The sequence below is a fragment of the Antedon mediterranea genome, chromosome 8, assembly GCF_964355755.1.
Source record: "Antedon mediterranea chromosome 8, ecAntMedi1.1, whole genome shotgun sequence".
Lineage (NCBI taxonomy): Eukaryota > Metazoa > Echinodermata > Crinoidea > Comatulida > Antedonidae > Antedon > Antedon mediterranea.
This window is the reverse complement of record NC_092677.1, coordinates 28,096,136-28,107,840: the sequence shown is the minus strand read 5'-3', so window position 1 is coordinate 28,107,840 and position 11,705 is coordinate 28,096,136. Positions and strand designations below refer to the sequence as shown.

The 11,705-nt window shown below is 35.5% G+C and overlaps 2 protein-coding genes across 3 annotated transcripts; one reads left to right on the top strand and one right to left on the bottom strand.

The window, feature by feature from the left end:
* Nucleotides 1–37: 37 nt before the first annotated feature.
* LOC140056270 (WD repeat-containing protein 25-like) lies at nucleotides 38–4,046 on the bottom strand. Of its 2 annotated transcripts, none has more exons than XM_072101583.1 (6): nucleotides 3,900–4,046; nucleotides 2,720–3,569; nucleotides 2,207–2,337; nucleotides 1,709–1,879; nucleotides 1,273–1,413; nucleotides 38–262 (listed from the first exon to the last, which is right to left on the bottom strand). In XM_072101583.1, the coding sequence occupies exons 2-6, from the start codon at nucleotides 3,558–3,560 to the stop codon at nucleotides 38–40; spliced, it is 1,509 nt and encodes a 502-aa protein (XP_071957684.1). In that variant the 5' UTR covers nucleotides 3,561–3,569; nucleotides 3,900–4,046. The 2 variants fall into 2 exon arrangements, with proteins under 2 accessions (XP_071957684.1, XP_071957685.1); XM_072101584.1 differs by having other exon boundaries at nucleotides 152–258.
* A 932-nt stretch (nucleotides 4,047–4,978) lies between these two features.
* On the top strand, nucleotides 4,979–11,661 carry LOC140056729 (dnaJ homolog subfamily A member 2-like). Its single transcript, XM_072102199.1, has 9 exons — nucleotides 4,979–5,190; nucleotides 5,971–6,030; nucleotides 6,235–6,346; nucleotides 6,571–6,712; nucleotides 6,894–6,974; nucleotides 7,334–7,467; nucleotides 7,871–8,013; nucleotides 8,888–9,214; nucleotides 9,415–11,661. The coding sequence occupies exons 1-9, from the start codon at nucleotides 5,059–5,061 to the stop codon at nucleotides 9,604–9,606; spliced, it is 1,323 nt and encodes a 440-aa protein (XP_071958300.1). The 5' UTR covers nucleotides 4,979–5,058; the 3' UTR covers nucleotides 9,607–11,661.
* Nucleotides 11,662–11,705: the final 44 nt, after the last annotated feature.

Here is an 11,705-nt window from a genome sequence, read left to right as displayed (position 1 = left end):
TCTCTTCATTTAAGTTGATGCTTAAGTCTGTACTTATTTATTGCCAGACACTTAATTTACCAGCCCATGAGCATGTAGCCACTACTCCTGGTAAGACAGGGTGATAAGCCACATCAATACATACATCATCTTTATAACATAACATTTTCTTTATAAGTTTTGAGGTTTTGTAATTGTAGAAATATACACAGCCATCACTGCTACCACTTGCTATTGCGTTGCCATCAGCTGAATAATCAAATCCAATTGGATAGCCTTCTATCTATGAAAAATGAAAAATAAACAAAAACATTTTGTGATTCTTGTACACTCATTTTCTTCTGAATCAAAGCTGTAGTGTATATACAGTGGGACCTATTACATTGTGTAAGACCAAACGCTATACATAAAACAACCACTTTAAATTGATACACCCACTCCACAACACAGAAATCCTATAGTTAAGGCTGTCCAGGGTGGATTCAAGGGGGGTCAGTCAGCCCAGGACCCAAGGCTGTCCATGGTGGATTCAAGGGGGTTCAGTCAGCCCAGGACCCAAGGCTGTCCAGGGTGGATTCAAGGGGACTCAGTCAGCCCAGGACCCAAGGCTGTCCAGGGTGGATTCAAGAGGGGTCAGTCAGCCCAGGACCCAAGGCTGTCCAGGGTGGATTCAAGGGGGGTCAGTCAGCCCAGGACCCAAGGCTGTCCAGGGTGGATTCAAGGGGGGTCAGTCAGCCCAGGACCCAAGGCTGTCCAGGGTGGATTCAAGGGGGGTCAGTCAGCCCAGGACCCAAGGCTGTCCAGGGTGGATTCAAGGGGGGTCAGTCAGCCCAGGACCCAAGGCTGTCCAGGGTGGATTCAAGGGGGTCAGTCAGCCCAGGACCCAAGGCTGTCCAGGGTGGATTCAAGGGGGGTCAGTCAGCCCAGGACCCAAGGCTGTCCAGGGTAGATTCAAGGGGGGTCAGTCAGCCCAGGACCCAAGGCTGTCCAGGGTGGATTCAAGGGGGGTCAGTCAGCCCAGGACCCAAGGCTGTCCAGGGTGGATTCAAGGGGGGTCAGTCAGCCCAGGACCCAAGGCTGTCCAGGGTGGATTCAAGGGGGGGTCAGTCAGCCCAGGACCCCTCTAAATTTCACAAATTGTAATGCAAAGGATAGGACATTAAATTCAGGACTTCATTTCACTACTTTGAGGCCCCTATTTCAAAATCCTGGATCCGCCACTGGGCTATGATAATGTGTTTACCATGCAGCTAGGCCTATAAGCATTCAACCTTACATACATACTCACTGTACCTTGTGACTTTCATATCTCTTGAATTTGTTAAGCTTGTATGGTCTTTTACTTGAAAATATTGCAATGTAGTTAGCATTGGATTGTGCCAGAAACACATTCTCCGTAGGATGGACTTTCAAACTAGGACATGTGTACTTCTCCTGAAACAAAAGGAAAATGATTATTAAAGCTGTACAATAACATACATTTCCAGATTATAAAGTAATAAATATATACTGTACTGTACAAAGTTAAAGGCAGATGAAACACGAATTTCTGTTACCATGTTACAAGCAAGGTTTCACTATATTTTACTATTTGCTCCTAAAGTATGCTCTTCATCGAGCCTGTCTTGTGGTCCCATGTTTTTGAAAACTGTTAAAAGCATGCACACCACCCTGATATATGCCCTTTTTTATAAAATATTTAATTAAATCTACATGGAAAACGTCTTACATGATATAACTGATTTGAAACAACTGCAGCAGCCCTGAAATCCCAGACCATCAAAGTACGATTTGCAGTGTCTCTTCCAACAATACTACTAGATGAAGCAAATTCTGAACCATTAGAAAGAAACGCAGTGTCCAGTATCTCTCCAAAGTTCCCTTTGTATTCATTGACCACCTATGATAAGAGAAAGGACAGGAATAAAATGGCACCTCATTCATTATACTGTAGATATCAGGAATGCACCTACTGTAAAGAGGAAAAGGGGTGGGTTTCAAAAACGTGAACTGGTTGGATGGGAAAACAAAACTACCCAGAAGTTTATTGGGTGTGTAAAGCTCTGTCTACACTATCAAACCAGTTAGACAAAAAAGTGTGATGTGCCTAAATAGGGTAGTGCTATGATATTATCATAAAATTTGATAGTGTAGACAGAGCTTAAAGTTGAAATTAGGCTGGTGGGAAGACTAATAGGTGTTTCCACCAACTTCTGCCAATCTTTACCTTTCCGCTGGTGGTGTCAAAGCAGTAAATTGTAGAACCATAAGTTCCTGCCAAGAATAGTGTTGGTTCAGTGGGATGGTACTGAAGACATGTGATGCTGGATGATGTCTGGAAACTTTCTAAACATTTACCTTCAAAATTTAAAACAAAAAGTTCTGGAATAGTGCTCTGGTGCTTAGAGACAAGTATCAGTATAAATAAATACCCTATAAGATAAAACTAACAATAGAGGTATAAATTCAAAGGCAAATTATTGAATAAAATGACACAATCAGTGGCTGGATCTCAATAGAGATAAAAAAATAAAATACTAAATACTGAAATGCTTTATTTGTCCATCATCATCATAAAATAACAACAGAAATTCTTCTTGATAAAGTAAAACAGCCAGAAAAAGTAGCGGAGCTTTCGGGGAACACTAGCCCTTCATCAGTGCAAGTCTAACAATACAGGTACAATATTATATATATATTTTATTATTCAGTTTTGTATAATTGAATTATGTACCATTACCTGTTTGTAAATCGTGTACTTTAACAGATTTGTCAAAACCACCACTAAGAATCTGACGTCCACACATGCTCCACTTGGCGTCCTTCACTCCATTTGTATGCGATTCAATTGTTGAAATGCATGTGTTAAAATCCACAAAATCCCAAATCTTTACACTGTTATCAAATGAGCTAGTGAGGAGTAGATGACTGTACATTGGGATATTCCACCTGACGTGTGTTACTGACTTCGCATGTGCTTCATTTAACATCATGTATATACATTTTGGTAATTTTGAGTATTGTTTGTCACTGTTTGCAGCGATAAGAGTCGGTGTTGAAAATATATCTGAACCAATCGGTTTCTTAGCAATATGTTTATGGTCCAAAACAAACGTTTGTTTTTGTTTATTTGACACATACGGCTGAAGATCTTGTTGTTTTGGCAGCTGCATGTATGGCCTTGCATTTTGTCTCTTCCACTCGCTATGTCTTTTAGATTTTATTCTGTGTTTATTATGAGATATAAAATATTGTTGAGTATCAACTACAGCAGCAGTATCTTGTATTTGTGGTGCACGATGCTCAAAAGGTTCTATTTTGTATGTTTGTGAAGAAGATGGTTCTGTGTTTCTGCTTAACTCAAATGCATAATTATTTTCTGGACTTTGAAGTGAACTTGAATTGTTTTGAAAATTGAAATCACTTGAAGAAAGTGAAAAGAAATCAACTTGTTGTTCCTTGGCAACTTCCTTCGCACATCGTTCAGCGACACTGACACTTGTGTTCAAGGCATTCCCATCATCACTCGTTTCTTCATTATTACAATCGTCACTACTTTCATATCCTTTTAAGATATCCATTTAAAATACCTGTGTATATTATTTAATAAACATTATTTATTAAACAAAATAGATACTATTTTGTTTAATCTTCTGTTCCTCATTCAAATTTTTACTTATTATTCCTTTATTTCACTCTTCTCTGGTTTAATAATAGAATAACATATTTATTTGAACAGAATTTGTCCTTGGTGGCCTTTCATGAATTTGAGCGTTCTATACCCGGCGTACAAAACAACACACCACCAACCAATCATCAATCATCATACACAAACTAATGAACCAAAACCAAGCATGGCAATTTTATTTACTGTATTTCCTAATTATAGACCTACTCAGCTGCTAAGCTAGCTCACGTACCACTAAAATAATATGCAAAACAACCTGAATATTAAACTGAATTTTTGTTAAAACAACACAATTTAAAGGCTTTCAGGTGCAATTGCACGACACTTTGTTGCTACATTCTGGCTGCTGCATGCTGTGTGTGAGCAAAGAATATATATCACAAGAATGAGTAATCCGCGATTTTCACTGTAACAGTAATATTGTCCATGTGGTAGGGCGCCGCCATAAGTGTGAATGTATCTGGGACGTATACAACTTTTTGTGACGGTTTCACTAATCAAAGGCTGGACCACCGGTAGTATTTTCATGATAAAAAATTGTATCAACTACATGCCAACATCATGTTAAATACTATTTGGATATTTAATTGTTCGTTTTATGCAATTTATTTAGTAAAAACTGCCGTATAAACAGTTTGCTTTATCAACCGGGCGCTACGATAGCGTGACCGGGCGTGTTGCTGTTTACGCGTTTTCACGAAGGATAGTTTAATAATATTCCTATATTTAACTTGTTTCTGGTAAAACAAATAAATGTTAATGACATTTAACATTTTCTCCTATTAATAACATGTGTTTTATACTAATTTATATCATAAAAACAATACTTAATTTACCGGGCGTACAGTAGTACACGGCAATGGTAAAGAATAGGCCGTGCTGAGTAATATTCGTTGATTTTTGGTGTTGCTGTGTTAGGCCTTTTTTGTGAACTAACTTAGCATGTTAGTAAATAATTGTCTGTAAAAGTGAATAAACACTAGTTTGTTAATAAATATGTATTATAAAATAGTTTACAATTGCAAAAACTATCTTCATAATTCTATTTAATGTGACATGTATCATGTCTATTAAATCAAGTCTTATTTAGTAATGTATACATCCGCCCTTATGAGGGCGGGCATCACTCACTGGAGCTCTCTGTTACAAATTTCTCATGCAAAAATCGCGGAATACTCATTCTTGTGATATTATATTCTTTGGTGTGAGGCACAGCTTTTACAAAATGGACTAGTCAATTGTGTTGAAGGGGTGTCGTAACAACAGCTCACAAGAGTTTGTGTTTTTTTTTGTTGGTTGTTGAAATCAAAGATTGTATAGCGCCGCCTAGCATCACTATTACAGTCTTTGGGTTGGTGGTTTTTTATTCTGGAAAGAACGAATCGGGAAACATGGCGTATTTTAGTAGTTTTGGTGGTGGTTTTCCTCATTCACACGGCAGAAGTAGAGAAATGGGAGGAGATTCTGCTCTTTACGATTTATTAGGTGTAACAAAAAACGCTTCAGAAACTGAAATAAAAAAGGTTCGTAATTACGTTGGGTAAAATGTAGGCCCTTCTATCTGTGTGTAATTCTTTTGTGTCATGGACATGGTTCGGCGTGCGAACACCGACGAGGCTGAGTGTGGATGCCTTATCTTGCTTTCTTGGGTTGACCGTACTTTCTTGGCTGTGTTAAATTAGGTGAAAAACAAGTATTTGTTATGAAATACCGTTTCATTGTGCGTAAAAAAAGAATGTGGGGGTTTCATATTATCATATATTTATTTATATAGTTATATGCCTGTATTGAATGCCTTTTTAAAAACATTTATTCATTCGTTTTGTCTGAAATCTGAGTAGGCCTGTGTGTGTGGGTGGGAACAACGGCCTAGGCTCGCCGGTTTGGCTACTTAACTTAAGCAAGTCTACTGTTTGTGTAGACTACCTAGGCGGCTGGAATATCCTACTACTATCTATAGACTATAGATACCTGTTTGTTGTATTGTCTTTCTTTTGGCTATTTTTTTATTTGTATTTTCAATTTAAGTCATCAGTATAGACCAAACTAGAATACAGTAATGATATTAATTAATATCATATTATTAGCACACCAATATTAAATTTCTATTTGAATTAAACGCAACGTGTCGTAATAATTTGATGCAATTCCCTAAAAAATTTATAATAGAATAGGTCTATATTGTTATACAATGTTAAGTTGGGAATTCCTTATGTGTCTAAAAATAGTAACATTTCGTAGAAACTGCACCAGAGAAACAACGAAAGTGTTTGTAAATTATTTGTTTTGGTTTTTTTTCACAGTCATATCGTAAACTTGCTAAACAGTTCCATCCAGACAAGAATCCTGATGATGGTGAAAAGGTACAAATCAACTCATATACATACACTTATATTAATAAAGACATTTATTATTTTTCAAAAAAAATCTTCCAATAGTTTTAACTGGTGAAGAATTTGTCAAATTAACCAATGATATAATGTGTAGTTTTGGTAGATAGGTTTTCTAGCATTTCTAGTTCTGTACCTCAAAATTTGTATTTTTATTTTGTTTTTGTCTTGTATTAGTTTAAAGATATTAGCTACGCTTATGAAGTTCTTACAGACCCTAGAAAGAAGGAAATTTATGACCGCTATGGTATGGAAGGACTTAAAGAAAGTGGGTCAGATGGCGGACCAGGTAATTTAGCTTACATAAAAAATGAATATGAAGCATTTATTTTAATAATTACATAATTCAACTACTTGAATGTGCGAACATTTTGTCACACTCATTGAGGCTGCAAAAATGTATGTAGGACAAATGATGTACTGTATGTATGTGGTGAAAGCTGTGTTATCGTAACAAACATGCTACAAAAATATTCAATTACATTTTATTAAATGCATTCTTTTTATTTGTAGGAGACATGGATGATATATTTTCACATATATTTGGGGGTGGGGGTGGTCCATTTGGGTTTGGAGGATTGGGAGGTTTTGGAGGTGGTGGAATGCATAGTAGACATAGGAAAAGAAAAGGCGAAGATAAATTGCACCAACTTAAGTAAGTCATTTGTTATCAAGTTTAGATCTAGAAAAATGTACTTTTTTATATTATTATTTTAATGATTTGCATATATTTTCCATAGGTGAACTACTAGCTAACCATGATTTTTAAGTATTGTAAAAACAAAAAGTAGTAGGGATGTACAATGAAACAATAACAAAGCATTTACTTTTTGTAGACTTTCTTTAGAAGACTTGTATAATGGTAAAACATCTAAGCTTCAACTTAGTAAGAATGTTATATGTAAGAAATGCAAAGGGTAAGTAACTAATATTTCTTGCTTCTCTGATTTAAGATTACAACTGAGTTATCCCTAAACCATGAAGCTAAACTTAGCACCAGTTGTAGAAGCTAAACAAGCTGAAAGCAATATAGAATCAGATTGCTATATTTGGCTGACCATGATTAAATGTATCATTAAAAGTGTTGTCGCAGTCCTTGTATTTGTACAGTAGCCTTAAGCTCTGTCTACACTACAACCACTTACAGTACTAAGAAGCATCTTGCAATTTCTGTAGCTACATTCTTGCATGATCAATGTGAATTTTGTAAATTAACAAATCTAATTAATACTCTTTAAATAAAGATATAATAAATATAATTAATGTTTATTCTTAGCTATGGGGGAAGGCAAGGTACAAAACGTCATTGTAATCCATGCAATGGCCGTGGAATTCGTATCATTACGAGGCAAATTGGGCCTGGAATGGTTCAACAGCAGCAACAAGTCTGTACTGAATGTCGGGGTGAAGGTACGTCAATTATTTCAACCTAAATCCTCAAAAACCATCTTAACACTATAGCATTTTTTTTTAAAGATCCAAATATTTTAATTAATTATTTGATATTATTTTACTGAAGCTTCTGAAATAATTTTTATCCTGTGTCCAAAAGGGCTTACAGTTGTATGTATTGTATCATTATAAGTGTTGTCATATTTGTATTTTGTACAGTAGCCTTAAGCTCTGTCTACACTATCAAACGTTATGTGAATATAAATATGTTATGTGCCCATGATGAACATGATGATGTCATACAGTATCACTACCATATTTGGGAGCATCACACTTTTTTTGTCGAACTAGTTTGATAGTGTAGACAGAGTTTTAGCCACATTATTTTGTTTACATTTCTATTTCATGATTTTGTTTACAGGTGAAGCTATGAGAGAGAGTGATAAATGTAAAGACTGTGATGGCAGGAAAACAACCAAGGAAACTAAAATATTGGAGGTTACCGTAGAGAAGGGGATGAAAGAAGGCCAGAAAATCTACTTCAGAGGGGAAGGGGACCAGCAGGTACATTGAGAATTCTTAGCCAACAACTTAGCCAAAACCAGACTCTTGAAAACTCCTTCAAACACATTCATTGGCTCTTGTGAAATTGTATTTGAAAAACCAGATATTTTTCCAAAGAGTATATCGAGAGTTGACTGTATATCTCTCTTAAAACGCTAATTGTTGTTAGACATTGCGCGTCTCACTTGTGTTCGCCACTCAGTACGTTTTTGAGCAAGCAAGTGTATAGGTCCGCATGTGAAAAGTTCTGTTTCCTTTTTTATGTTTGCCATCCATGTAGTTTTTGGTCTTCCTTTTGGTCTTTTGGTCTTTCTCTGAGCCTCTCCGAGTGCGATCTTAGCTGGTGTGTTTTCATTTAAACGGAGCAGGTGACCATACCATGTCAGTCTTCTTTTCTTTACGTTCTTACTCCACTCAATTTCTCCTGTTCTTTTGTACAAATCTTCATTTTTTATTTTCTCCGGCCACCTTATACCTATTATTCTCTTTAGGAATTTTCTTTGAAAGACATCTATTTCGCTTTTTAGTGATGCTGTCATTGTCCACAGTTCACAATTATAATTGTTTATAAATACAGTATTATCATGATCAAATGTTGTACAGGATATAATTCATGGTGTCATTAAAAGTGTCAAATTTAGTTTAAACTTCCATTGAAAACGTGCAGTAGAACCCCTATTAATGTTTAGTTCTCACTAGAGACGCAATACAAGGACGTGCGCAATGCAAGGATCTAACCAATCAAAAGTGATGGAATATTTAAGGTGTCATTGGTTAACTCACTTGCGCTACGTCTTTAGTTGGAACCACGCTTTAAGGACATCTCCTTTACTCTTAAATAATTTTTCTTACAAATGTTTAATTCTCTTTACAGCCTGGAGTAGAGCCAGGAGATATTATCATAATTGTAGTTGAAAAGGAACATGATGTTTTCAGACGAGATGGAGTGGACCTTTTTATAAACCACAAGATTAATATAACAGAAGCACTGTGTGGATTTAGCTTTAGTCTGACACATCTGGATGGACGTGAACTTATTGTAAAAAGTCATGCAGGAAGCATTGTGAAACCTGGTTCAATGAAGCTAGTTGAAGATGAAGGCATGCCTTTACACAAAAACCCACTAGAGAAAGGCAATCTTATAGTCAAGTTTATTATAGAGTTTCCAGAAAGCTCTTTTGAATCTGAAGATAAACTTAAGGTGTGTATGTTTGATTTGAGGTTATGTAAAGCTTTGTCTACACTATCAAACTGTATGTGACAAAAAAATGTGATGTGCACATCATCGAAGATCATTTCAAAACTTTGATCCTATGCAATTAAAAGCTCTGTCACCAGAAACACAGTATGTACAACAGTTTATACACATTACTCATTTTTATTACGTTTTCCTTTCCTTAGGCATTAGAGTTAATTTTGCCCGACAAGCCCGAAGCAGAGCAACCTGAAACGGAGGAGTTTGAAGACGTTGTGTTGATGGACCTGGATCCAAATTATCGCGATGGAAAGTCGCGGTCATCTCACGCTTACCACGAGGATGATGACGATGATCCAAGGCACGGAGGACCAGGGGTTCAATGCCAACACCAATAATAAGTTCTGTCATCAAGTTTACTATTTACAGAAGCTTGTCTTGTCTATCCAAATTAATGCATTTGCTTATTTGTGTCAAGTACAATACTTTACAGCATATTGGAAGAAGATGTATATGGATGGAAGTGAATTTTGTGCATTGCACATTTGTCTCGCTGCTAAGTTTAACATCACCTAGATTAATCCATCTGAATTTGTTCATTGATATGACCCTTGACATGACCCTTAATAGATCAAAACAGGGTTTAAGTGTTATTTTACCATTCACATTTTATTTTTACAGTAAATCATTGATTAATATTGTATCCATAATTGTTCAACAATTAACTGTTGAACTAAAGCTCTGTTCACACTATCAAACTAGTTTGACAAAAAAATATTGTAGTTATATGCTTAAATATGGTAGTGATATGACATCATCATGTCCATATATGGGCACATCAAATTTTTTTGTCACATAAGTTTGATAGTGTAGACGGAGCTTAACTCTACTCTCCAGACAGTTGAGGTTTCATGCAGCGTTGATATGCCTAGTCATGCAGTGTGTGTGTTGCCAGGTTTTACAAAGTATATCTCAAGTCCAGTCCCAGTTTCCTTAGTAACATAACATGTAGTAAATTAATTTTAAAACAAGACACAATTTATGTTGCATGTAAACATTAGCTGAATACAACCATGTGAATTAGGTCTCTGACTTAAGTTATAGCTTCGTTGATGATTCTTAATAATCATTAAGTATGTACAAATATATAATAATAGTTAAGCACCGATTTCCACCCCATACAGTTTTATATTTTAATTTGGTTTACTTATCACTTTTTTTATACCTGGCATTTGAGGTTAATGTGTTTTTGAAATCTTATGATAATTTGATAAATACTGTACCACATGATGTGTAAATAACAGTTCGTATATAGTATCCGACTTTCTTCAGGAGAAAGAAGAAAAATAAATATATACAGTATACCATATTTATTCGAATAAACGCCCCAGGGCATTTATTGTTCGGTAGCTTTTTTTAGCGGTGTTTATTCGTGGGAGGCATTTATGTTTTGGGTGTAATATTGTAACATGTATATTCAAGTAAATGCCCCCTAAGCTCGCAGTATTTATATTGATGGGTTTTTCCATATTAACCATCTTCATTGCTCTGTCATTCAAGGCATAAGTTCTGATAAATATTCATTTTTAAATGTTAAGATTCTAAATATACAAGCCAACAGTAGTGTAATCAACTACAGTATTATTATAATCATAGGTTATAACATAGGATGGGGTCTTTGTAAAGTTGTTTAGGCATTTCTAAAAGTGAGAGTAAAATGATTTTATATTGGTGAAATCATCGAGAAAATAATCAAATATTTGATGATTCGTTTTACTTCTTTGTGTGTATAAAATTAAGTATTTCATAGGGTTTGTAAAACTGTTGTAGATGATACCAGGAAAATGAGTAAGCGACATGTAAGCAATTAAAAGTGAGGTTAGATATTTAAAGATTACTATTATTACAACAACAACTGAAATGTCTGTTTCCCTACTTTTCTTCACCTAATGTTTTCCCCTCCTATTTTATCTCATATTGTCAAACGATGCGAGTTGCAAGGGGTTATAATGTCTGAAGAACTATCTGATATCGAATACCCCTACTCAAAACATTTCTGAAAATACATACAATGACCTTACAATTTCAATTTAGATGGCCGACTAATTTTGTTCACTTGCTAACTGAATACCTCCAGGTATGTTTATCTCGCTAACGTCTACCATGATGGGTTAAACATTTATTGCCATTTTTTTAGTGTCAGTAGATCGCACCGAACAATGCGTATGTCTAATATATTTTTTAATTAATAAACAGTGTGAACTTGATAACGATTATTAGATTCTTGTTACGATGGTACCTAATATCTTAAATATGTTATATGTAATTTAACTGTAATGATCACTTTTTATGCTGTTTTATTTTCAATGGCATATTGTATGGGCGTGTAGTGTTTCTGTGTCATTTGAACGGATATAGTGTTTACAATAATAAAAACAAGTTAATTACTATTATATACAGTATGTTGTAGATAATTCGTTTTGAAAGTTTAAGCGCA